This window comes from Petaurus breviceps, unplaced genomic scaffold (assembly GCF_028583685.1).
Source record: "Petaurus breviceps papuanus isolate PSGF00001 unplaced genomic scaffold, PetGlider_PUasm1.0 90721, whole genome shotgun sequence".
Classification (NCBI taxonomy): domain Eukaryota; kingdom Metazoa; phylum Chordata; class Mammalia; order Diprotodontia; family Petauridae; genus Petaurus; species Petaurus breviceps.
The window spans coordinates 8,311,674-8,338,907 of NW_027187322.1; the positions used below are offsets into that span (position 1 = coordinate 8,311,674).

General features: G+C 54.1%; 1 protein-coding gene across 2 annotated transcripts in view; it reads right to left on the reverse strand.

Moving 5' to 3' along the window:
* The window catches only part of SLC22A18 (solute carrier family 22 member 18), a 71,948-nt gene that overhangs the window by 4,877 nt on the left and 39,837 nt on the right, over window positions 1–27,234 (reverse strand). The window contains exons 3-7 of one of the 2 annotated variants that reach the window (XM_069066578.1): window positions 19,536–19,651; window positions 16,563–16,673; window positions 14,074–14,174; window positions 3,424–3,525; window positions 1,712–1,832 (exon numbers count right to left, since the gene is read on the reverse strand). In XM_069066578.1, coding sequence (XP_068922679.1) covers window positions 1,712–1,832; window positions 3,424–3,525; window positions 14,074–14,174; window positions 16,563–16,673; window positions 19,536–19,651 — 551 coding nt within the window. The remainder of the gene's footprint in view (window positions 1–1,711; window positions 1,833–3,423; window positions 3,526–14,073; window positions 14,175–16,562; window positions 16,674–19,535; window positions 19,652–27,234) is intronic. The other variant, XM_069066579.1, reaches the window with a different exon arrangement.

Here is a 27,234-nt window from a genome sequence, read left to right on the forward strand (position 1 = left end):
CTGGACAATGACCTGCAGAGCGGCCGCTCCTCCCCCCCCCCCCCCCCCCCCCGCCCAGTGCTGGCGCCCTGAGCCTCTCCCCATCTGGCCAGGCTGCCCCTGGGACACCCTGTCTGGCCAGGCTGCCTCTGGGATGCAGCACCTGCTGCTCCCTCGGACCTCAGGGCCCTTCTCGCTCATGCCCATTGTCCCAGGGCCCCAATCACGGGCTGCTTGGACAGGCGCTCAATGCCCCTGCCTGAGCACCTACTGTGTGCACAGTGAGGTGTAGATGGCAAGAGACACTCAGTGTGAAAGGTCCCAGAGTCCTGAATCCTCTCTGGTCTCCCCTGGTCCTGAATGGCAAGCCCTAACAAGCAGGGCCCCCATGTTCTCGGGCTCTCGAGACCTCCTAAAGAAAGTTCCCAACTTAGAACTATCTTGCCCTATGTCATATCACTCACCACTATGGGCCAGTCAGACTGGACAATGGCCTATCCCTGAATGTTCTCCACGCCTGCCCACCTCCAGGCCTTTGCTCGGGCTGTGCAACACCAGGAACTCCCTTCCTTCTCCTCTTAGCCTGTGGAACTCCCACTAATCCTTTACTAGCCAGTTCAAATACTTCCTTCTCTGGAAATGCTTGTGGGAGATGATCTTTGCCCAGGCCCTCACACAGTTTGGTGAGGCCCTTCTCTGATATGTGGATCATTCTGGGTTTTTCACCCAGTCCCCCAAGTTTGTGTCTTACTCCCTCAATGAGGATGCGACTTTCCTAGGTCAGAGATGCGACAGGTCTGATCTCAGCTCTGCATTGGCTTCACTGGCTAGAATGGGCCTATACAACAGTAGGGGCATAATTAATGCTTGTTGACCAACTGGGTGGATGAAAATGGTGAGGGCTGCCCCTCCCCTAGAAGGGAATGTTTCAGGATTCTCCACAGCTGTGCAGGGAGGATGGGAAGAGATGGGATGGGGTGGAGCCTCCCCTGCCCAGCTGCCCCTTGGGGAAGGGCTCTAGGCAGGGCTGACAGCTTTTGTCCCTGGTCAGAAGGGCAGGCCAAGGCCCCAGAGGCCCATGCAGGCCCAGAGTGGCTCCAGCTACTGAGCTACCCTGCCTCTGGAGGATGGGGATGGACAGAGGAGAGAAGGTTCTTCCCCTTCCCCTCCACCACTCTTGGCCAGCCCTCACCAGCTACCGGCCAACCCTAGACTATTCCAAAAGCCACCTGATTATCCTCTCTGCCTTTAGTACCAGACTGATTATCCCAATACACTACTTTGACTCCATGCCCTGTCCAGCCCCTGGATCGGCATTCCAAGGCCCCCAAGCTGGCCTTGGCCCACTTTACCTCTTCTCCAAGCAGGCTGGCCTCCTGGGAGGATGGTCCCCTCCCCGAGGCTGCCCTGCTGCCTGGCTTTCTCCAAGGAGACAATGGGAGATCTCTTTTCTTATCAGCTGAGTCTTCAGCCCAACCTTGTCTCATCTTTTTACACTGAGAAGTTTATCCAGGAGGGAGTGGTAGATGGTGGGAAAGGGGGTTTGGGGAGAATGTAGGGCACCAGACAAACTGGGCTCTGCCATGGGGCGGCCCTGGGAGCCAGCAGGTTCCCAGGATACTTGTGAGGCTGGCAAGGCTGTGCCAGCCTCTCCCACACACCCACAGAGCCCTCGCCCTGTGCTGGGAACTGGGACTGTGCCGGTGGGGGCCGCCAACCTGCTGCCTCTTACCTGTGTCTGAGGGAGGCACTGACTTGGTCAGCAGGCTGTCTGTGATGATGTTCATCATGCAGAGACTGAACACAAAGCCAGGGGCAATAAGGCAGAAGTGGAAGACGTTGGCCATTAGGGCCTGCAGGATAGAAGAACCTCTCAGAGACCACCAGGAACCTTCCAGGCCGGGTGAGGGGCTCCTCAGGTTAGGGGTCCTTGGTCCACCCCCAACTGAGTCTGTGGTGCGGTTCATCGTGTGTTAGTATGTGTGTGCATGAACTTGTGTGTGTGAGAGAATGGATGTACAACGGTGTGAATGTGTATGTGTGAGAGTGTGTGTAATAGTATATGAGTATGTGTGAGAGAATGTGTGTGTAACAGTGTGTGAGTGTATAAAAAACATGTGTGTGAGAGAATGTGTAACAGTGTGTGTATGAGTATGTATAACTGGGTGTGTGTGAGAAAGTGAGTGTGTATGAGGGAAAGTGTGTGTAATAGTGTACATCCAGGGTGTGTATGAGAGAGTGAGTGGAAGTGTGTATGAGTGTGTGCAAGTATGTGTGTGTAGTCCATGGCTGAGTGGACTTGGTGGGGGCTACTTACTGGGAGACTGGAAGAGCTGACCAGTGGACCTGGCTAAGGGTCTGCACTATTTGGGGGTGGACTAGGGAGGAAGGTAGATACTCTGCAGCTCCCCTGGGGGAGGCTGCTGGAGGGCTAGGTTGGGTGAGGAGGCTGGCATGGAGAGGGGGATGGGCAGTCATCAGAAACTACTTCCTCCTTTGCCATGGCAAGCTGGCCTGGCTGGTCCAGCCTGGAATTCTGCCAGTCTTAGGAGCATTTTACTGACTCTGAGAATAACTGAATCTCTCCTAGCTTTCACTTCATCTTGTCTCTTACAGCCTTCACTGCCTCTGGGCAGGGAGAAAGGGGAAGACACTGCAGAGACCCAGCCTGGCCTGGCCTGTGGGTGACTGTGCCCAGTCCCTGGGCACTGCCAGGGCCATTGGCTCTGTGTCCCCAGGAAGGCCCTGGCCCTGGTCCTGGCCTTCATCAGACCAAACAGGACACTTCCCACCAGCTGGGCAAAAGCCATTGCTGGGAGTGAGCCCCACATTATTCCCCTTGAAGGCTACAGCAAGCAAGACATGAACTCTCCGATGTGGCCTCCTGTTCCTGGTCTTGGCAGCAACCAAAGGAGTTGGTGGGCCAGGAGGACTGAGCTTCAAGTGCCAGCTCTGCTGCTGACTCTGTGTGCCCCTCAGATCTGTAAAATGAGGGCTTAAACTGGACAATCTCCAGGCTGCCTTTCAGGGCTAACATCTGTGTCTTAAGTCAAAGCTGGACATCAGCTCTGCTACTAACTAGCTGTGGGACCATAGGCCTGTCCCTTCAACCTTTCTGGGCCTCTTCCATTTCTGCCTCTGTCTAGGGAGGGAGGGGCTGGCCTAGGTATCCATTGAATTCCTTCCAGCTCTGAATCCTAGAAGTCTATGAGGTTCAGAGTGCTATATGTTCTCCTAAATGCAAATTTATGCATTTATGACTAGTGAGAAAATGCCAGATGAATGGATGAGGAAACAATAAGTGAGTGAATGAATGAATGGGTAAAATAATGAATGAATGAGCAGATGAGTAACTGACTGAGTGAATGGAGAATAACAAGGGAGAAGCACAGAGTAAAGATGAGTGCATGGGATGGAGGGAACGGGTGAATGGTGAAGTCTCACCATAGCCAGACCCACAAAGCAGAAGACAAAGATGCTGGCCTGGAGCAAGGTGCCCTCCGAGTGCCGCTTGGTCAGCCGTCCAACAACCACACCTTGGACCACCTGAGGAAAGTTGATTTGGATCAGTCATGAACAGATGAGCTAGGCAACTACCAAGATGCCAGGGACACTCCCAGGGCACGTAAGGCCACTCCGGAGTACATAGGGTCCCAGGCATCAGGGTTTGCCTCTTCCTCAGCCCCCTCCCCAGCTCAATGACTGTGTGAGAAGGCCCAGAAGTAGCTGTGGGATGGGACACACATGAGCTCAGGTACCGACGGTTTTCTTGCAAGATCTTGTCCCCTTTCAACCTGCCTGCCTGCTTTCCTTCCTTGAGGTTCACTGCAGGCTGGGATCATAGAAGGGGAGAAGGAAGGGATTTCAAGGGCATCAAGGAAGCTTGTTTTCCTGAGAGGTGTGGAGGGCCTTTTCCCCCAGAGAGCTAAGTTTCCCCACTCTTCCCTGCAGAGAATGAATGTCTTTCTGGGCAAAAATTGGAGGTGGGCTGGACTATGTGAAAACAGGCAGTCATGAGAAGAGCCAGCATTTCCATCATAAGTGAAGGTTTGCAGAGTGTTACCTCCTTCAGTTCTCACAAAAATCCTATAAGTCAGGTGCTTTTATTGTCTTCATTTTTACAGATGAAGAAACAGGCACAACATGGTTAAATGACTTGCTCAGAGTCACCTAGGGGCTAAGTGTCTGGGGCAGGCTTTGAGTTCAATCCTGTCCTCTGCTCCAGCCCGCCTTGGAGAGGATGCAGTCAGATGGAGACAGCCTGGCATGGTGGAGACAGTGCCGGACTTGTAGTCAGGAACAGATGCCAAGTGTGTAAGCAGGCATGTCACTTGGTCTTAGTTCTTAGCTCCTCCCAGGACTGTCTCATCATGGACAAACCAAAGCACTGGGTTTAAAATGTCCCGTAAAAAAGACTGACATGAACTGATGCGAAGTGAACTGAGCAGAACCAGGAGAACATTGTACACAGTGTAGCAACATTGTAACAAAGATCAACAATGTAGCTCTCCTTAGTGATACAATGATCCAGGACAATTCCAAAGGACTCATGACATAAAGTGCTGGTCACTTCCAGAGAAAGCACTAATGTAGTCTAAGTGTAGATTGAAACAGGCTTTTTCCTTTTAAACTTTATTTTTCGTGGGTTGTTTTTTTAGCCCATGTTTCTTTCACAAAATGACTAATGTGGAAATATGTTTTGCATGACTGAACATGTATAACTTTTATCAAATTGCCTGCCTTTTCATTGAGGGGGAGAGGAGGAAAGGAGGGAGAGAATTTGGAACTCAAAATTAAAAAAAAAACAAATGGTAAAAATTGTTTTTACATGTAATTGAAAAAAAATTGAAATTAAATTTAAAAAATGTTCTATACAGTTTAGTTACTATTATAAATGGGCTGAAAACTCAAGTTATTACCTTCTTGTTGACACTAAGGTGTCAAGGACTGATAGCTTAAGATTTGACCTCTGTCAGAGGTATGTGAATTTTCAAATTGGAGCTAGGAGCTAGCAGCCAGCAGCCAGCAATAAACTAACTCCTTGGAAATGACCAGTGGCATTTCAGGTGACCAGGAGGAGGAGCAGGGAAGACACCCCAGGGTAAGTCACCCCAGCGGATTGCTGGACATTTCCCAAAGGAGGAACATGGCAGCTTTTTTTCTTCTGGCTGGGGATGGAGAGGCCCCGAAAGGCCTCCCCTAGTTGAGAGCCAGTGACTCAGCAGCTTCTGCTATAAAACCAGGCTTGGGGCCCAGCAGGCCAAGGAGGGACTGGCCTTTCATGTGTGTCTCAAGGTCTGAATTAAAGTAGGAGTCCTCTTTCTCATGCCTGTTCCTAGTAGGGCCTGAGCACAGCCTACACCTGGGACTCACCCACCTCAGAGAAGAGAGCCTCCATGGCCTCACCTTTCCCTGACCTGACTCGGGGCTGGGTTTGATCTGGGCCCTGCACTTCACTCATGCTATGACCCTGGATACCCGTTGCTTCCCATTGGATGTCCCAGGGGTACAATGAGACCCTTCCTAGTCCTGCCATTCTGCTTCTGTGGATCTTTGCTCTCTCCTGAGCCCAGAGAAGGCCACCCAGGCCCATACTAAGGTGCCTAACTCTCTCTGCTCCCCAATCCCAGGTGGGGCCTGAGGGCAGCTTCAACTATAGAGCAATGATAAACTTCTAGAAGTATAGTTCTGGTCCCAGCTATGACCTTGGTCAAGTCTCTTCCTTCCTCTAGGGTCTCAATAGCCTCCTCTCCAAAATGAGAAATTTAGAAGCAATAGTTTTGTAAAGAATGCACATGACTTTGAGGATGAGACCTGAGTTTGAGCCTGAGCTCTGCTGCTCACTCTTCATGCTTATGACTGACTATGGCCAAGTCCCTGGGTATCTCCAGGCCTCAGTTTCCTCTTCTATAAGGTGAATTTATAAGGTCTTTCTTTTGGGGTCCTGAGGAAAACACTTTGTAAACCCTCATAATTTGCTATATAAATCTTTTGCTGGATCCTCATCCTCATCAGGGAATATTCTCTAATTGTATATATCCCTCAGGGTGCTGCCCTTTGCTCTTCTCCCTCTATACTACCTCACTGGGTGGTCTCATCAGCTTCCACAGATTAAATTACCATCTATCTCTGTGCTGCTGTTTCTCAGATCTACCTTTCCTGCCCCAAACTCTCTGCTGACCTCCAATCTCAGATCTCCAACTGCCTTTCATGTACAAAATGGAACTTAAATCTTTCACCCTAAAATCTCCCCTCCATATCCAGCCTGTTGCCAAGGCCTGTCAATTTCACTTCTGGAGCATCTCTGGTTGATTTCACCTCATATGATTTCATGTCTGCTGCATCTTTGGTCAGTTTCACCTCTGCAGCATCTCTGGTTGATTTCACTTCTATAGTGGCTCTGGTCGATTTCACCTCTGCAGCATCTCTGGTTGATTTCACTTCTGTAGTGGCTCTGGTCCATTTCACCTCTGCAGCATCTCTGGTTTCACCTCTGCAGCATGTCTTGTCCACTTCACCTCTGCAGTATCTCTGATCCTTTCAGCTTTGCAATACTTTCTTAATATCCCCTTCTCTCCTCTTCCACTGCCTGTACCCTGGCACAGAGCTTCATCACTTCACTCCTGGACTGTTATAATAGCTTCTGGTGGGAATGCCCTTACTTCTCACCTCTGCCTCTGAGAATCTTTAGCTTCCCTCCAGGCTCAGCTCAGTTGCAGCCACCTACCCCAGCTTGCCCCTCCCCTCAAGCCTTTCCAGATCTTTTTGGTTGTTATTGCCCCCTCTGTCCTTAAATATCCTTATGTTTATTCTCTAAGGGATGGAAAGACCCTGAAAGCCATTTTGGCTTTGTGCTCAGGGTATCTAGCATGCAGTAGGTGTCTAATAAATGCCTGTTAAAATGAATAGATTAGGCTGGGGCCTGGGTCTCAGGGGAAGGCCTTGAGAGCCTGGAGAGAGGCAAAGATGCTAGGGCTGGCCCTGTTTTCCAGGTCAGAGCTGTTTCCTCCCAGGAGGCTCAGGTGTCCAACTTTAGGCACTAGCCCCAGCTTGGGGCGCAGTCTGTAGGGAGGATGTAACCTGAGTTATGGGAGTTAAGGCTGGCTAAGTGCAGGCCCAGACCCAGCAGCAGCAGAAGCATGGGGAGAGGAGATCCTTTGTATGAGGGACACAGGGACAGCACCCTGGCTATCTACACAGGCCACAGTGACAAAGGGAAGCTGGTTAACTTTCCAAGATGCCAGTTCAGTGTCTACACTCAGCACCTCTCCCCTGGACTATCCAAGCAGCCTTCTCCTCTCCACTTTGTCCTCTACTATACAGTGATGCCGGTCTTCCTAAAGCACAGACCTGACCATGTTCCTCCCTGGCTCAAGGGCTCCAGGGGCTGGCTCCCTATTGCCTCCAGGATTCCATACAAGCTTTCTTCCTCCTGGGATCTCTAAGTGTGCTCTGCCTGACTGAGCCAAAGTCCTCTGGTGCCTGTCCTATGCCCTGAGGACCCTCCGTCCACTTCCTACTAATAGAGAAGTGACCAGCCCCTTGGGCAGGGCCTGGGACTCACGCCTCTCTGCACACCCTTCTTTCCAGGCATAGGAGTGTCCTGTGCACTGAGCATCACTCCTAGGACGATACCCCCATTTCTTCCTTCTCTCCTATTAAGAGGCTTAAAGGGAGCCCCCTCAAATTAACTGCGTGTGGCTTCAGACCCTCCAGAAACATTCATTCTAAACAGGAGACCTTGCTCAGTGAATAGTGGACACATGGAAGCCTGCAGGGTGGTGGGTGGGCCTCCTGTGGGGGATTCATAGGAGGAAAGGGATGAGAGTGGCTTCAGCTTAAGGGGGTAACCCCTGCACCTGCAGAGGGCCTGTCTATATGAAGGAGATCCCAGAGCCATCAGAGGCCTGAAGGGTGCTCAGAGAGGTCCTGCCATCCTTGGGACACTTTCCCTCGGGAGTGAATCTCTGAGGGTTCTGTAGGTGCTGGGAGCGTCTCTGATTCCCCTGAATCATGCCCCCATGGTGCAGCTGAAGAGGTTGGCGTCCTGAGATTCTAGGTACTTGACCGGAATCAGACAATTGCCTCGCTGTCAGACACACCCGTGCATTCTTCCTGTCTGTTCACTCTGCACCTGAAGTGTCCTCCCCTGGCTCCTTTCCCAATTCTGAGCACCCTTCAAGGCCCCAACCCCCCTCCTAACAGGTGGCCCTCCTCCCTCCCAGCAGCCCCTTCTCCTTCCTCTGGGGCCTGTCTTTGGTCTCACTGCCAGGGCACTTTGCCTCCATTGTTTGCCACTGGCACTTGCCAAATCCTTTTGGTTCAGTTCAACACCCAAAACTTATCCAGTGCCTTCTAGGGCCAGACCTTGTGTTTGGGAGCCAGACTTGTTCCCTGCCAGCCCACGGCTTCCCAAAACTCTGAGCTAGGAGGAGCTGGGGGCCCTATCCCCTTTTAACTGATGATCTGGAGCCCTCCGGGAGGGGTAACATGCCTCCTAGGGGCCAGCTGTCATAGTCAGGAGATATTTCCTTATATCTAAGCTAAATCCCTCTCTCTGAATCTCCCCCCCCCCCCCAGGGGTTCAGGATCTGCCTTCTGGGGTCAAACAAGACAAAGGGCCTTCCTTTCCTCACAGCTCACACATCCTGAACTTGATCAAGTTTCCTGGCCTTCTTTTCTCCAGGCAAACAACCCCAGCCCCCTTTGCCTTTCTATAGACTCTTTCCAGTTCATTAATGTCCTTCCTTATCTGTGGAGCCCAAAATGAACACAGAGGCTTGAGTTCAAATCCACTCTCAGAAACTTCCATGCTGTGTGAGCCTGGGCAGCCACTTAACCTTTTTCTGCCTCAGTTTCCTCAATTGTAGAATGGCAATGATAATAGCACCTACAGATCAGGGTTGTTGAGAGGACCAAACAAAATCATATTTGTAAAGCTCCTAGCACAGTGTAGTAGGCACATAGTTGGTGCTTAATAAATGCTTATTCCCTTCTTTCATTTGTTCATTCCTTCCCTCCTTCCTTCCTTTCTTCCTTCCTTGTATGTGTCTTGTCTACTCTATCTTCTACTTAAACATTGATTCTTTATACCCAGGTGGCACACTTTACATTTTTACCCATTGAATTTCATCTCTTTAGCTGTAGTCCAATGTTCTGACCTGTTGAGATTTGCTAGGGGCAGAAGGACAAGGCTGTCGAAGTTTCTGACATGGGAGAGCACAGATGAGGATCAGCACGAGGGGCTGGGGGGGCACCTCAGGGAAGGTCCCTCAGAGGCCTAACCACCCCCCTACCTAGCCTGGGTGGTCCTTAAGGGCAGGAGGATCAATAGAGGAAACTGGGCATTTTGAGCTGAGAGTGAGAAGACTTGGGAGCACACCAAGGCTGTCCTACCATATCCATAGAGACATCGCCTGGAAGAGGGATTAGCCTTGTTCTATACCCTTGACTACAGAGGGCAGAGCCAGCAGCCAGGCTGATGGGGAGAGGGGTTCTAAAGATGCAGATTTAGTCTTGATACGAGAAAAAAAGCTTCCCAAAGAAGAACCCTAGGGGGGAAGGGGCTGCCTTGGAAGATGGCCCAGGGAATGGGGAGGGGGAGATAGCTACTTGCTGAGATGATTGGTGGGCAGGAATCTCCTGCTTAGGTGTCGGTTCAACCAGGTGGCTTCTGATTCATCAGACTGTAGGGACCTTGGCTTACTATGTGGGCTCATGTTAGGTGTGAAGGGACTTGCCCAAGGTCACACATCGAGCCAAGCTGAGACTCCTTTCCATCACCCCACTCTTACTGTATGTACTTTGGAAATCATAGAACCTTGGTAATTCAGAGTGTCAGACATAAGATAGCTACTACAGAAGACATTTACATAATATTGAGCAGCTGTGAGGTGATTTACATCCATTATCTTATCTGAGCCTAATAATTGCCTTGGGAGGGAAGTGCTGTAATTATCCCCACTTTACAGATGAGGAAAAAGCCTGAGACTGGTTAAGTGACTTGGTTCGGGTCTGGATTTGAAGCCAGATTATTCAAGCACTCAGTCCACTAGGCCAGGTAGATTGTCTGTTTTAGCCGCTGGGTTTGGAAAGGACCCTCAAGAGTCAGTCATGTGATCAGACCCACCAGACACTGCCTCCCTCTCTAGGACCTTGCATGTCTCTGTCTGTCCTGGCTCTGCCCATAACCAGGGTCCAATTTCTCCAGCCCCACATGGAGAACTCTCCCTTGGACCTGCTGTCTCTTTGAGCTGGTTATCAACCTGTCTCTCTAGAACACTTGGAAGGAAGAAAGAAGTGAAAGCATAATTCAGGAAAGAGACCAGAAGCCCAACACAGAGGCATGATACAGTTATGAGGTCAATGATCAGGCATCTGCTGGAGCTTTCTCTTTGGTTTCTGGAGAGAAAATGAAGGAGACTGGAGGTTAGTGATTATTTCCTCTGGGCATTTGTGAGTGGCTTGGAAAGGAGAAGGGCAGAGTCTGACAGGGATCCTCAGCTCTGGGGGAGTGGATTTCAAAGGTCTCCAAATCAGGGTAGGTGGGATCCCATGGATTAAGGTAGAAAATGCTAACGGAACAGGAGACACACTATGCTGTCAAGAAAGAAGCTCTAAAGGTTCAAAGAAAAATTCCCCAGAGCAGGAAAAAGAGAAGGCATTTAAGGAGAGGAATGTGGATGCACAGGGGGCTCACCAACCATCCCAATGAAATCTTACCAAGGCCCTTCTGGAACAGGGGAACAAAGGCAGATAAGAGTCTGAATACAGCAGCATGGCATGGGCTTGGAAAGAGAAGGCCACGTTGGGACGAGGATCTACGCATCAATGAATGTGTGTAGGTATCTGTCTACATATATGTGTGTATCTACGTGTGTACGGATGTATCTGTCTACATGTATGTGTGTATCTACATGTGTATGGATGTATCTATTGATGTGTCTATCTCTCATACAGTTCTCACAACCATGGGAAGTAGACACTATTATTATCCTTCTTTTCTAGAGGCAACAAGAGGGTAAGTGACTTGCCCAAGGTCACACAGTTAATTGCCCAGCACCTGAGGCAGACTTTGAATGCTGATCTTCCTGATGCCCAGCCTAGCCGTCTGCCCAGGCAGCACTGGGCTGTGGCCCTGCTTGAAGACCCTGCCTCCTTGGGAAGTCTGCCCTTAGTTCCTCAGTCCCAAGTGGGCCCTCCCTTCTTCAGGTTTCCAGGAACTCTTTTGGGGCCTCTCCCCTCACACTGCATCCTCCTCACTGTCCCTGTCCAGGTAATTTCTCAGCTTGTCCATGGGGAGCTTCCTCAGGCCTGGGGCAGGGGCCTTGACCTTGGCTCGTTTGTGTTCAGTAAGTCTCTGATGAATCAAACGCCAAGCCTTCTACCCGACCTGGGAATCATTTGACAGATGTGCTCATGGGTGGCATGGCCTCGGAGTCAGGAGGAGAGCGCCACGGCCCCTCTGGCATGTTTCTTTGGTTCTATTTTCTCAGAATGACGTTTCAGCTGGCTTGGGTCCCACTATGGGAATGTGCAGAACTGAGCCTGGCAGCTCTTAATGGGCCCACGTTCCACATTCTGGGGTCTTGTTGTTTGTCTGGGATGTGTAGCCCAGACTTCCCACAAGGCCCGGTGTCCCCTTCTGCCTCCCTTTGTCCCCAGGTACCCTCCTAAGCCCTTTGGCCCAGGAAGTGACCAATTCCTGGTGACAGGCAGACTCAGGCTCAGGCTGAACCAGGGACCCTACACCAGGGTGAAGACAGAAGAGATTACCCATAGGGCAGTGTGGGACAGGAGCCCACACTTGGAGTCAGAGGACCCATGTCCCTCCCTACTGTCTGGGCCTCAGTTTCCCCTTCTGTCAAATGAAGTGGTTGGGTCTAATGATCTCTAAGGTTTAAGTCATAAATTTGGACTCCTTTGCTTTCCCAGCCTGCCTGGAGCTCTAGGGATTCTGACCCAAATCTGTAGGGAGACGATCCTAGGAAAGGGCCCAGAGTGATGTCTGGCAAAGCGTCTGCTGGCATGCCCCACCTCTGACACCATGGATCAGCCCTTGCCTGGGCAGCTTGAGAGAGAGCCTGAGACTCCCACCCAGAGACGTCATGCAGCCTCTGATCTAATCCAGTAGCCCCCTTGTCCTCTGGCCCAGCCTGGATCTCTTTAGGGTCAGGGAGCTCGCCTGGGAAGGAGGCAGTCTACTTCTGGCCAGCTTTCAGGCCTGAGTGAAGAGGCCCTGGCCCTCTCTCCCCCAGCCCTGACTGTGACTGTTTGTCAAGGATCTGTCTTCTTAATAAAAGCTTATCGAGTGTAAACAGCGGCTGGGCTGGGCATTGGAGGGTAGGCAGGCCCACCCAGCTCTTCCGCAGGCAAATAAGCCTGGCTTCTTCAATGGAGACATCTGTGTGTGCTGAGCCCCCTCCCCCACCCCAGGGAAGGTGCTCTGCTCCAGAGCAGCTGCCCCGGCCGTTTTCCCAACAGCATTTGGTGTGGGCTGTGCTTCCGGCTGCCTTTGGTCTCTGTAGGAATGGGTGGGTGGCTGCCAGGCATGCCAGGGCCCATGGGGAGCTCTCTCGCTGGGACTGGGGTGGGGTCAAAGCTCTGGCTCCTTTAAGCATGGGACCATCTTCAACCATTCCTACACACCAGCCCCCCAGGCTGGAGCAGGGCAGCGCTGTGGTCAGGAGAGCTGGGTGTGAGAGCCGACTCTAGACAAGGCCTTTCTGAGCCTGCACTTTCCACTCTGTAAAATGAGGATCAGCCCCTCCCTGGCGAGACTGGGGAAGCTCATCACCTTCCATTTGGAGCCCTGTCCTAGGCTGTGTCCTGAGAGCTGTCAATCTCAATCCTGAGATTGGGGGGAGCGCTTCAGGGGAGAGGGCTGCTTTGGGACTCGGTGGGCCTGGCTTCTACTCCTGCAGCAACCAGGTACCACTTGGGTCCACTGGGTTTTGTTATTCTCCTCTGCACATTTATCAGAGCAGGATGGGAGAACAAGAGGGTTTCCCAGATCCATTTCAGCTCGACACCCCAGTCTGGACATCCCTGCTATTAGATGGTAGCAGGCAGGGCTATGGGCTCAGGAGCCTCCATGGGCCACAGGCCAGAGGCCAAGCTCACTGAGTGGGGATCAAGGCCTGGGCTGCAGGCCTAAGGAATTAGCCTTGACATCTTTCCTGGTTCTTAATGCCAAGTCACTTCTCACATGTGGGTGTTTGCACTGCCTGAAAGCCTGACTCCTTAGCGGCCCCCTTCTGGTCTCCCTCCCCAAGCCTCTGACTCTAAAGGGCCTCCCCCCAAAACCTCTGGCTCTGGAGGGTCTCTCCTGCCCCAAGCCCCTGGTGCTGAAGGATCTCTCCTGCCCCCCCAAGTTCCTGGCTCTGAAGGGCCTCCCCCCAAAACCTCTGGTGCTGAAGGTCTCCTTCCCCAAGCCCCTGGTTCTGAAGGGCCTCCCCTCCACCCTGAACCCTGGGTGCTGGAGAGAGCTGGGTGGGGGGAGAAGAGCCTCCAACAGCTAGTGATGGTTTAGCCAGCTTTTGTCTTAAAGTTGCCCCCACACACCGGCTGCACGCGGCTCCCCATGGGAAAGCTCTGTGATGAAAAGTGATCTGGGTGTATGTAACCCTGGCTTCTGCTCGAGAAAGCCCAGTGTGCTCAGCGAGGCACCTGGCGAGGCGCCCAGGGAGGCGTCTGGCGAGGCGCCCAGCCAGGCGCTCAGTGAGGCCTCGCTGAGCTGCCCGCCTCCTCTGGCCACCAGAAGGGGCTCAGCTCCCTCTGCCTCGCCTGCTGTGTGAAGCAGGGTCTCTGACCCTGGGCTCCCCCGCCAGTCAGCAGCGGGCTGGGACTGGGTGCTTCATAAGCAGAGCCTAGCTCTCAGACTTAGGCTCTAAGGGTCCTTCCTGCTGTGACAGGCCACGTCCTATGTTCTAAGGTGCCTCTCAGCTCCAACGTTCTGTGTTCTAAGGACTCCCCTGTGTGCTCAGGGTCAAACCTGTTGCTGTGACCTGACTCTTCCCCTCCCTGCCCCTCTCCCAGTGTCGGAGGAGGGATTGTGGCTGGCCCTGGTGCCCATAGGGCACCTGCCTCACTTACCATCTGGAGACCCCCGAAGTAGGACATGAGGTACCCGGCTTGTGAGGCGTCCAGCTCGAAGAAGTTCATGTTAATGATGGAGAACATGATCATGAAGATCCCTGGGGAGGGGGGAGGCCCGTGAGAGCTGAGCTGGTAGGAAGCCAGGACCAAGGACAGTGCCCGCGACCAGCGCCTCCCTCCCCTCCTGGCCCCTCTGGGCAGCGCCAGCCTCACCATAGGCTCCATCCCACGGGAGTAACGAGGGAGCGTCCACACCAGCCCTGACCGGGAGGGGTCTGGCTCGTGGCACCCCCTCCCCCCGCTCCCGAGGCAGCCGGGGCCACCTGGATAAGGCTTCAGCGGTAAGGGCAGGGGGCTACCCCACCGACAGTGCTCAGGACCCTCCTCTGCTCTGCGGAGCAGCCCCTCCCTTCCCTGCCATTCATTCTCTCATGACCGGTCCCCAAGCCCATAGGCCTCCGCTGGCCCTTGTGAAACCGTGCTCAGGGCACACACATGTGCACACACACACATACAGTGCCCACCTGTGAGCACACACCCCACACCCTGCACTCACACTCATGAACAGTCCCACAATATACACACACCACACTGCACTCACACATGCACACACACAGTCACATAATACAGCCACACACCCACACACACACACTCGCACACAGCTGGAGGCTTCACAAAGGGCCTTGGGTCACTTCTAGGGGCCTTTGCCCCCTGGCCCAGGCTCCCATGAGGATTCTCCTTTCATGCTCTGCAGAAGTGGTAAAAGGTCCACATGTGAGAAGGTCCCTGAGCGAGCAGGACCAGAGTCCTGCCAGCCGAGCCTCCTGGTGCCCAGGGAGCATCTTGGGAGCCCAAGCTGGGAGGGGTCCCAGAGACTGCCTCGTCCCCCCCCAACATTTCACAGATGCACAGGGCAGTTAGATGCCCTGTCCAAGGAGACACAGGAAGTGAACGGCAGAGCTGAGGTCTGGGCCCTCACCACTGCCCTACACTCTCCCCAAGCACACAGCTCATCCTGAAATCATCCAGGTGAGAGCCCTCTCCAGTCTTTGTCCATGTCCCACCTCTGAAGTTTTGGGAGCCTGGCTTCCTTGTGGGGTCACACACTCTCCGCAGTCTGGGGCCTGCCATTGGCTCAGCCCCAGGATCCCCGCTCTCTGGGGAAGCTTGGGACAGGAGATGAGCGTCAGCCTGGAAAATGGGCCAAGGGACATAGGAGCAGCACAAAGGGGGAAGTGGGGCAGGCCAGGTAGTATCTGAGCCCCTCCCCCTCCTCTAGGCACAATGGCTCCTGGCGGGTGTGGGGCCCCATGGTCTGGGCAGCACCCGCTTCTCACAGCTTCTGGCTGCCTTTGGCTTTAAGGGATTTCACCTGATGGAGGGAGGAGGGTAAGGGAGCCCATGGCTCAAGCAGATGGAAGCTGTGTTCTAGCTGCCTGGGGGCTCTGCCCAGCTGGGTGCCCACACAGCCATCCTTCTGGGAAGGCCAGGGATGGGGAAACCCTGCACTGGGGACTGCTAGGGTACTTGGCCCCAGCCTGCAGGGCTGCTGCCTAACCTGGTGCCCACAGTGAGCCTGGGGGCACTGAGCACATGGCTGGACCCAGCACCTTCCCTGAAGACCAGAGAAAAGCAGCCTGGTATGTCATGCTTGGCCCCAGGGCAAATCCCTAGCTCCCCAACTTACAAAGGTGAGGATAATACCTACAGCCCCAGAGAGTTGTTGGCAGGGCTGCAGTATGCCCCAGAAATCGGAGCTGGTATTGTCAAGGGTCCTGCCTGGGAGACCTTTGCCAAAATGCCCATCTATCTGCTGCTTCGAGGGTAACTGGAAGGCACTGCAGAGGACAGAGCACCAGTCCTGTAGTCAGAAGGGCCTGAGTTCAAATCTGACCTCAGGTGCTTACTGGCTGTGTGACTCTGGGCAAGTCCCTTCACCCTGATTGCCTCAAAAAAAAAAAAAAAAAAGGAAAAAAAAAGAAAGCACCCTCTGAGCACAAAGGGCATGTGAATCTTATCACATCTGTTCTTCAGATGAAGAAATGGAAGCCCAGGGAAAAGTGACTTCTCCAAGGTCACACGGCAGGAAAGTCTCAGTGGCAGGTCCTTGGACGGCAAACCCAGAGCCTTGTTCAGGCCCTCGAGGGTGATCTGAGGGAGCATACCAGCCCCACTGGCCCCTGGCCAGCCTGAGCTGTGGGCCTGGGACACAAAGTCTAAGGAGGGCATGAGGCCCTCAGTGAGAGAGCCTTGGGTCAGCTCTGTCTGTGACGGGCCACGGTGTGGGGCTTGGAGTTTCCTGGGGAGCAGCTCAGACAGCTAGGGCACAGTAGCAGGTGTGGGAGGCATCAGGGCTCAGAGTGCCCGGCTCCTGCCCGCTTCAGCCAGGGGTCCTCCTTCCCCCTTGCCTTCTGTACCCACTTCTCTCTTTAGCCAGATGATGAGGAAGCCTGGCCCCTGGCTCTGCTGACCAGGCTGGGACTCACCTGAAGGAAAACCAGAGAGGATTTTGATGAAGAAAACAGGCCGGACCCCGGGCAGGCTCAGCAGGCGAGTGATTTCCTTCAAGTCAAACACACTGGCTGTGGGCCGTTTGCCTAGGGAGACATCGGGAGCTGAGTGAGCCAGGAGCCAGCCCGGCCCAGGCAGCCCAGACCCAGGGCTGGGACTGTCAGCACTCCCCAAGGTCTTTCCTCGGCCAGCTCTGTGATGCAGACACTTCCAGTGGTGCTGGTCATTCCTCATCAGCCAGCCTGGTGCTACTCCAACCAGGCCCCTGGTAGCAGTCTGCACCGAGGGGCCTCCCCACCAGGATCTGGACCCTGGACCACCTTTGTCCTATTCAGAGGCACCGGGAGCCATCTGGCAGAGGAGATGGAGGGAGAACCCCTGTTGTGATCCACAGTGGAGGAAACTGAGGCTCAGAGAGGATAAGCCCCCTCTGTACCTGCCCAAGGCTACAACAAAGTGAGAAGCCTGAACCAAGGGCCTCCGGAGTACAAATGCACAAGCCAGACCTGGTTGATAGCTCAGCCCAGGCGCAGGAGAAGGCGGTGCCCGCCTGCCCACCTAGGCAGAAAGTCAGGGCTTGAGAACCTTTTTAAAGCATGTTTTACTTTTACGTCCACTGGATGAGAGAAGAATGAGCTACAGCGGAAAGAGGAATGACTGAGCCTCTTCTGCTCCCTGCCTGGCTAGCTTTGGGCATGCCACAGAGCCACCCTGACCCTCAGTCTCCTTCTCCATAAAAGGAAGGGACTGGAAGGTATCTCCAAGGTTCCTTCCATCTCTAAGATCATTCAGTGAATAGTTGGGCCTCGGTTTTCTCATCTATGAAATGGGTATAAGAGTAGCACCTGGGGCAGCGAGGTGGCACAGTGAATAGAGCACTGGCCCTGGAGTCAGGAGGACCTGAGTTCAAATCCAGCCTCAGACACTCGACACACTTACTAGGTGTGTGACCTTGGGCAAGTCACTTAACCCTAATTGCCTTGCCTTTTCCCCTCCAAAAAAAAAGAATAGCACCTCCTTCCCAGAGTTGTTAAGAGACAATTTTTATAAAGAGTTTTATAAGCCTTAAGGTGGTAGCAGCGCTACTATTAAGAACAGCTTGTAATCGGCCGATCAAATTCAAGTCCATTCAGATAAACCAAGGAGCTTCAGGCACAGCAGAAACAGCAGGGGGCCTGGAGTCAGAGGACCTGAGTCTGAAGGGTGGTAGAGAGGGCCTGGCGGGGGGCCAGGCTCCTGAGAGCGCCTTGTAACAACATCCCTGAGAACTACAAGCACTTCTGTTTGCTGAACAACTCCATGTGCCCCCAGCATCCTCTAAATTTTGGCGCTGTGGGGCAAGCTCTGATCTCCTCACCTGAGTTATAGCTCTGGTACGAAGCCATGCCCAGCCCAGAGCTTGTCAGATGCCTAAATCTGATGGACCCTTTAGTGAGGGATGGGCTGGTCTATGAACGGAATGTTCCTGCTGGGTGGGTCGGGTAGTGAAGCAGAGGGAAGCCAGCTTGGCCTGGGGAACAACACTCACACACGCACACCACACACTCACACACACACACTCACTCACTCACACACACTGCACACATGCACACACTGCACACTCACACACTCACACGAACACCACACACTCACACACTCACTCACTCACACACACTGCACACATGTACACACTGCACACTCACACGAACACCACACACACACACACACTCACTCACACACTGCATACTCACACACACCGCACACTCGCACACACACTCACACATGCACACACCACACACTCACACACCACACATTCACACATGCACACACCACACACACTCGCACACACCACACACGTACTCACACACTCACACACATGTACACATACCACACACTGACACACATACTCACACACACACACTAACAGCATCTGTGTGCTCACAGACAAGTCTCAGAGAGGGACCCATGTTACCATCACATTAAAGCAGGCCCAGGGCGATCTGAGAACACAGCAGGGCCACACCATGGCCCAGAGTCAGCTGTCCCTCTGGTTTGTGTCAGGATGTGTGTGGTGGTCTTTGATGAATGTGAAAAGTCTGATCAAAGGAGTGTTTAAAGGTCACCCAGCCTTGCTCTCAAGTGGCTGCTCCCCTTCCTGTCTTGCCTGTGCAATGTTGCATAGAGCCCTGCTTTTACTGAAGTCACAAAAGGCTCTGGGGGGCTCAGAGCTGAGTGGAGAGGACCCCAAAGGCCCTGGAGTCCGGCCCTGACTCTCAACAAAGAGGAAAAGGACACTTCCAGTGGCAGCAGGGCTTTGCCCAAGTGCATGTGGGCAGTAAGTGGGCAGAGATTTCTGGCTTCAAAGCCAACCCCTGGCCCAGGCCAGCCTGCTTCCTCCAGCCCCAGCAGGGGGCTTTTTAGGGTGAGTTCTGGCCTCAAAACAACCAACCAGAGACTGAAATAAATAAACCAGAAAAGAACCAAGCATGAACCAAAGGCCCCCGTTATTTACAGCAAACCCAAATGGTGCCTCTCTGGCAGAAGGCTGGCCAGAGCTCCTGTCCGGGCTCCTTTTCTCTTGGGCACTTTTGGAAGGTCAGTTTGGACCTTGTCCTGACCTCTGTGCCCAGCCCTGGAGGCCTGATGGGGCCTGAGGGACTCGTGGGTTCTCAGCCGCTCCTTAGAGAATCTCCCTGATTCTGTAGCCTTGCAGTCTGCCTTAGACTAGAAGCAGCTTGAGGGCAGGGACTGCACCCAACTCACCCTCTGCAGCCCTTGGTCCTGTACCATGCCAGGTTCTAGCAGATGGAGATAAGAGTGTGCCCCTCTCTTTCTTTCCCGATACGCCAGCCGCCCACATTTACCCAGAGGCCCCAAAGCACAGAGAATCAAAAAGGGTTCCCCTTCACTCCTGAGGAAACTGAGACCCAGGCTCATCCTTCTTCAGTCACAACCCCCCACACGTTTACCTGATGGGGCTGTCTTGGCTTCAGAGGTGGCCTTGGTGTTTGTGGGGATGCACGTGAGGCTGACCACGGTGCAGATGGAGTTGACCAACAAGGCGACGTAGGCGGGGCAGTAAACCCTGGGAAGGGACAAACACCATGTGTCACAGGCTGGGCTTGATCTGATTCCCTCCTCCTCCCCCCATCATCCCACCAACAGCCCCCGAAGTCCAAGGACCTGGGTTTGAATCTCCTCTGTCCTGTTCATGTGAGGGTCCTCCCAATTTAAGGAGTTCTAAGCACCCACTAGTGTCAGTGTCCCCTCTGCTGTGGGGGGTTTGGCACTAGACAAGCAAAGACCTTATCGAATGTGAGTTCCCTGAGGGTAGGAGTGGTCCACTTGGGTCTCTGTATCCTCTGTGCCTAGGACAGTGCCAGGCACAGAGCTACTCTTTAATAAATGTGTGTTGATTGTTAAGAGGCAAAAATAGGGGTGGCTAGGTGGTGCAGTGAGTAGAGCACTGGCCCTGGAGTCAGGAGGACATGAGCTCAAATCCAGCCTCAGACACTTAACACTTACTAGCTGTGTGACCTTGGGCAAGTCACTTAAGCTCAATTGCCCTGCCCTCCCCCTCCAAAAAGCAAAAAAAAAAAAAGATTAAAAAGGCAAAAAATGAAGTCATCTCTGCCCTCAAAGGTTTACATTAACCTGGGGGTTGGGGAGGGAAGGCTAACAAGGCCACGGACCAGGAAATACAACCTATGTGCAAAATTCATAGGAAATGATTTGGGGGTCGGTGGGGCATCTGGTGCCTTGAGAAATCAGGGAAGGCTTCTTGTAGGAGGAGATAGCAAGACCCCAGAGTGGGCACCAGGGAGTGAAGGGAAGAAGCATTCAGGACACCAACTGTGTTCCAAGGGCTTTACAGATATTCGATCATTTGATTCTCACAACTACGCCTCGAGGGAAGTGCCTTTAGAGTCCTCATTTACAGTTGAGGAAATTGAGGCAAACAGGGTAAGTGACTTGCCCAGGGTCATTCATGTAGTAAGTGTCTAAGCTAGATTTGAACTCAGATCTTTTCGACAGCCTATGAACTATAAATCAATGATCCTGGAAAGATGTCTGAGCCCATGGTGCATGTGTGTGTGTGTGTATGTGTGAGTGTGTTTATAAACATAGCATCCGTGTAAAGAAAGGCAGGTGTGAGACAGAAGAGAAGAGAGTATCTGAAAGCTTCAGTCCGGGCACAGGAAAGGGACATCTGTAGTCTTCTGCCTCCTTCCTCCTCTCTCTCTCCCCCATCCCTCTTTTCTCTCTCCCCCATCCCTCCCCTCTCTCCCCCATCCCTCCTCCTCTCTCCCTCATCCCTCCTCTCTCTCTCTCTCCCATCCCTCCCCTCTCTCCTCCATCCCTCCTTTCCCTCCCCTCCCCCATCAGAACAGGCCAGCCCAGTGCTTCTGTCTGGCTGAATCCCAGCTCCCTGAGTGGCCTTGCTGAGGCTGCAGAATCTCTGGGCTGTGACTCACTCCTCCTTGGGCAGCTGGGCCCACAAAGGCCCTGTTCAGCCTTCCCGGATTCCTCCAAAGACACTCCTGTGGGCCTTGGCCCCTGGGCAATGATGTGGGGGGGCAGAGGGAGGGATGCTGAAGCCGGGCCAGGCCTGGTCAAAAGACAGAGGCCTTAGTTCTGCCAACTGCTCAAGGAAAGGAAGCGGCTGGATCCTGGCTTCCAAGGGCCGTCCGGCCACTCAGGCTCTGCTTCTCTTTAGAGCCTCAGTCTATAAAATCTACAAAATGTGGGGTTTGGACTCATTGTCACAGACCCAAGATCCAAATGCTGCTCATCAGCTGGGGGGGCCAGGCAAGCCCCTCCTCCCCCACCCCGCTGGGCCTCGGTCTCCTCATTTGTAAAATGAGAGGGTCACCCCCCCTGACCCTCACTAGAGCAAGTTTCCCTCTTTCCTGGGGCTGCCCCCCAGTCCCATAAACGTGCTGGAAGAAAACTTGGAATTGGCTAAGTCCAGTCTGGGTGAGAGCCCCAAAGACCGGGAGAACTGCTTGGGGGCCAGGGCAGGATTCAAACTCAGGGCTTAAGACTCTTTTCAGCAAACCTCCCCGTGGCCTGGGGAGGGCCTGGGCTTTGGGATGAGCCCATACCAGCTTCCAGCCATAACCAGAGGCTCTTCTAGGACTGAGTTAGACAGATGAGGAAACTGAGGCCCAGGATGGGGGAGGGTGGGTGCCACTGAGTTTTTCTCAGCTAGTGTGTGCTGAGAGGCTTCAAGGAGGCCTGCAGGTATGAGGGCAGGAGATGTTGGGCAGCAGAGGGAAGGTCAGAGGAAGAGAGACACAGAGTGGGGCAGCACCCATTTTATTTGCCCAGTCTCCAAAGAGACCACTGTCTAGGCCCAGATAGTGGCCGGTGGGGTCAGAGGCTCCGGGGACTCCCCTGGGCTGGCCCGGGCTTGGGAGGGCAAAGATCCTGAGATGCCCCCTTCCCCTTGCCCCTGCCTCAGCTCATGACCTGCTGCCCATGGGCCCCAGGGGGGATTGAGGGGGAGATAAGTGGACAGAGACAAAGCTGCCTGGAAGGCAGCTGTAGGAAGGGTCTGCAGTATAACCTGCCTCTTGGGGCTGTTGTGGGGACAAGAAAGGGAAGATTTGTAAAGTGCTTGGCAACTCTTAGCTTCCTCACTGATGTTATTCTGTCAATGCTGGGTCTAAATCCAGCGTCTGCTGCTTGTTAGCTGTGTAACCCTGGACTGGTTGCTCTGGCCTCTCTGTGCCTCAGTCTCCTTTTCTGTAAAATGGAGAGAACAGCACCTGTGCACTTTCGAGAGCCCTCAGGCTGTGGAAGGTCTGGGCTGGCCTTGAGCCCTGCTCTGAGAGCCCAGGACTCTCCAGACAAGGTTCTTTGTGGTGGGGTCTTTCTCTCTCTGTCCAGCACCTTCCCAGTCCAGTCTGGCTAACTCCAGCCCAGCCAGCACTGGGGAAGGGCAGGGCTCAGTGGGCTCATCTGATGAATGGGCCTGATAAGCCCAGCTATTTAGTCCACCTGGGACTTCAGGGTAAAGTCCTAATCCAGCCTGTTGAGTGGGTGGACAGACAGTCCCAGGGAAATTTGGAGGTGGGGGTGGCAGGGCAGGGGACCTGAGAAGAGGACTCTGTTCATCCTCTCTCACTCCAGGGCAGGCCTGGTTTGGTCTCTCCATCATCTGCCCCAGTCAATGAATTGTAGGCCCCCTAGGCCTTGTTGGAATAGGAAGGGGCAGAGAGGGAGAACTTCATGTCACCTGGGGGTCAAGTTTCAAGTGGCATTCTTCAACAACATGTGTTCAAGGCTCAGTCTCTACTTCTGCAGCTCTCTACCCAGGCAGAGCCTGGATGGAGCCCAGACCAGCGATGTAGGGGGGCGGAGGGGACAGCGCCTTCTTCCCCTCCCCTGTTGGAAAGCATTCACTGAGCCTGAGACCTGAGAGCAGCATTCTGCTTTTGGATAGTCAATGAACTCTCAGACTCAGAAATGGAGAAAGTCAGAGCTGGGGAGGGTTGTGTGTGTGTGTGTGTGTGTGTGTGTTCAATCCCCCTCTGCCTTTTACAGATGGGGAGACCACTGCCCAGGGCAGGGAGGTTGCCCAGTTTGTCTGTTTCCCCAGCAATCAGGGAGCGGGTGAATGGGGGCTGGTGTGCTAGCTTTGGACTCTGAGTGGCCGTGGGGGGCCAGCTCTTGCTCCCTGGAAGTTCACAGTTTGACTGGGAAGATGGTTCAGCCCCACAGCTCAGTCAGGGTGTCTAAGATCGCTGGTCAGTCAGTGTCTAGGTGGACAGCCCCATGTTCTGGACCAGGGAGGGGGCACAAGGTCATGAGGGGAAGGCTGGGGGTCAGGGGTAAGGCTGAACCTGCAGCATGGGCCCAGCTTGGCTGCGGGCCCACACGTGCCTTCCACAGAGGCTTTCTCTTCTCTTATTTCTTTCTTTTCTACCTTCTCAGCCTGGGTAGAAGGGGGGCTGAGGTCTGGGCTTCTCCAGGCAGCGGCTCCTGAGCCCTTGGTGTGGGGCTGCAGGGCTGGGCCAGATGGGCCCGCTCCCCCACATCTCCATAGATGAATGGAGTACTCTCGCCAGCTGCAGGGTGGGGGGCAGGCCCAACCCGGGAGGGGGAGTCCGGAAGCAGCAGATCCATTACAGATGGGGTCAGGGGCAGCTGCTCCACATTCCTGAGGCTCCAGCTCCGGAAGTCCTGGCATTTAGACTGCCTGGGCCAGGCAGGAGAGGAGGCACGACCCCTGAGGCTCCCCATTCATCCTCCCCCGCCTTGCAGAAATCCCTTTGACAGGTGCTCATGGAGAACAGTCTTAGGATACTTTCAGGGATGGAGAGCTCCCTCCCTCTCCCCCAAAGCAGCCTGGTCTATTGTGGCCTTAAGACTAGGACAGAAAGAAACTGAGAGAACCTTTAGTCTGACCCCCTGGTCTGACAGAGATGGAAACTGAGGCCTAGAGAGAAGGTCTCTCCTGAGGCTTCACAGCTGGGAGCCTGCCTCCAGACCCAGCATCCTTCCTGGGGGAGGGGGCCTGAGAGAAACCCAGGGCTCTGGGTCCCCTTGCCCCTCAGGGTCCCCCCTAGGATGGAAGCTGCCCTTCTGGCCTGTTTTGGACCCTCAGTCTCTCTCTGTCGCTGGCTGCTTCCCTCCCACCTACAAACATGACTATGTCTGCCCCTCCAACAAACCTCTCCCCTGAGCCTGCTTCCCATCTGATCTCCTGCCCTTTGTGGGGAAGCTCCTTTAAAAGCGCTCCCCGCTTCTGCTCTGCTCACTCTTTAACTCCTTCTGGGCTAGCTTCTGGTCCTGTCATTCCACCCAAACTGCTTTCTCAGAAGTCGCCAATGACCCCTCCAGGCCCAAGCCCATGGCTTTTTTTTGGTCCCCATTTTGCAGGCCTCTGCAGCCCCTGACTCTGTTGGTCACTCTCTTGGATCCTCTCCTCTCTCTCAAGGTTTTCAGGGCACCCCCTCCCTCCTTCCCCCCCTGGCTCTCCTCCTCTCTCTCTGCCTGTTCCTTCTCTGTCTTCTTTGCTGGACCTTCCTCCAGATCACCCCCTCTGACCCTCAGGCTCTGTGCGGGGTGCTTTTCTCCCTCTAGACAACCTCATAGGGGATCTCATCAGCTCCCATGGATTTAATGACCACATAAAGCCAATTCAAACAATATTAATAAAGGATAAATAATCAAGATTTTCTCCACACCTGCTGGGACTCTGCCTGCCTCAGTCTCTCCCCCTCCAAGTCACCCTCTACTCAGCCACCAAAGGGGTCTTCCTAAAGCCCAGGACTGGCCATGTCACCTAAAGTCCAGTGACTCTAATACAGACATCTTCCTTCTGTTTGGCCTCCAAAACCCTTCAGGAGCCGGTGCCTCTCCCCCCAGTCTTCTTACACCTCATCCCCTTCCCCAGTGACACCAGCTCCTTCAAAGGCAGATGATTCCAGCTTGGCAATGACCCCTGGGGTTTTCACTCCTTAAGGAAGCATTTTTCCAAGTGAATGAATCGTTCAATAAAAATTATCCCAGCCTGCCCTGGTATGGTTGGGCCAGCATGCTGGGAGCTGCCCTCCTGCCCAGCCTGTCAGCCAGGGAGGCTCTGGACAGGAAAAAGTGGGAGGAACCTGTATTTGGTCATCAGTGACCCTATTCTGACATGTCCCAGAAGAGATCTGCCCCCAGCAGCAGGGGGCACAGCCACCATTCTTTGTCCTTTGCCCTAGGGAGCAGATGCCAGGCTGCTCAGGCAGATGGTACCCCAGCATGGTCAGGAGAGCTCTTGGGGCCTGACCTGTCCATAGACCCTGTCTCAAGATGGTCAGGAGAGCTGCTTAGGGCCTTACCAGCTACTGGAATGGTGTACAGGCTAGTGTAAAGGATAGAACACTGAGTTTGGAGTCTTGGGTTCAAGCCCTGGTTCTGTCTTTTACAAATGGGCAAATCATTTCCCCTGCCTGTGCCTTGATGTTCCACTCTATAAAATAGGGACAATGGTATTTGCTCTCTTTCCTCCCAGAACTATTGTGATATTCTATGGAAAGAGGAGTTAGAGGCCTTCTGGTATAACTCCCTCATTTCACAGATGAGGGAATCTGAGGCCCAGGGCTAGTAAGTGGCAGAGCAGGGAATGACTCCAGATTCAGAGCCCCTCCCATCATGCCACGGATTCCCTCTTACCTAGTTCCATGACCCCCTCCCCCCCTCCAGACTCTGAGCATTTGCACTAGCTGTGCCCCATGCCTGGCATGCTCTCCCTCCTCATCCCCACCTCCTGGTTTCTCTGGCTCCCTTCAGATCAAAGCAGAAACCCCACCTTCTGCCAGAAACCTTCCCTAAGTCTTCCTCTGAGGTCGCCCCACTGACTTCTGTCTGTAGCTTGTTTTTACCTGATGTTTGAATGCTTCTTCCCTCCAGACTGTAAGCTCCTGGAGGCTAAGGATAGTCTACTTTTTTGGTATGTCATTGCTCAGCACAGTGCTAGGCCCAAGCTCCCTGCCTGCCTCAGACAGGAGCCTTCTCCCCTGGGAGAAGGGCCTCTGACACCTTGGGCCCCTTCTCATGGGTCCAGCCCATCTCTGCTGCGGCATAGCCAGAGGAAAGGAGGACCAGCCCCCCCCCCCCCCCCCCCTTCCTGTGGCTCATCTCTGCCAAGCTGCCCACCCCTCACAAAACAGCCAGGAAGCTCAGCTCCATGAGGAAGACAGCCTTTACAGGCCCCACGTCCTCAGAACCCCCGCCCCAGAGTCCCCCATCCCCAACCACACCCTGAGGAGTCCCCACTGAGCCCTGGCCCCCTCACCCCCGTTCCTCCCCCTCATCTGGCCTCAGCTGCAAAGCCTCTAAGCAGGGGCGATGCCCTCTCTGCCCCAGCAGCCCCTTCGCCTGTGAAGAAGCTTTTTCCTGGCCTGTCTGCACCTGGTTTGGCCTCCAGGGCCAAGCGGAACAAGGCAGAGCCCCGTTCTGCACAGCATCCCAGCTCACGTCCCGAGGAAGGCCTTGACGCTGAACTTCCCAGGAGGACGGGTCCGATTTCTGCTTTAGTTCAGTTAAGAGCATGCCATAAGTGCTCAATCAGTGCTTCTGTTCAGAGGAGTGGGCCATGTGTAGATAAGCCTAGGACAGCTGAAGCCATTCACTTATCCCTTCAACAAGTCTTTTATGAAGCACCTGCTGTGTGCAGAGCCCTCTCTTCTAGGACACTGCATGACAAGGGCATGGGGAGGCAGAGGAAGGCCTGTTAGAGGTCGGTCACTATGGGGCAGGGGCCAGGACGAGGCGGAGTGGGAGCTGGGCCCTGACCACCTGGGCTTTGTACATAGGAGGTGCTTAGCGGTCAGTCCTGTTTCATTGCAGGGGGAGCAGCCAAGGACCCAGGGCCCCCAGGAATGTACTGGCCCTCCTGGGTGGCCCGCACAGCTACCCTTGTTTACTGACTGACATTGAGACCCCAGGGCTTTAATCCCTGCAATGGGAGGAGGACAGGTGCACACAGAGGCTCCAGACAGGTGTGAGCCATTGGTCTGCCCCAGCCAAGCAGAAGCCGTGGCCCCCAGACACACCCCCAGCTCCAGCAACTGGGAGCAGGCTCCTCAAATGACAGCACCCCCCCCCCCCCCCCCCCCCCCCCCCCGGTCAGGGCCCAGCTCCCACTCCGCCTCGTCCTGGCCCCTGCCCCAT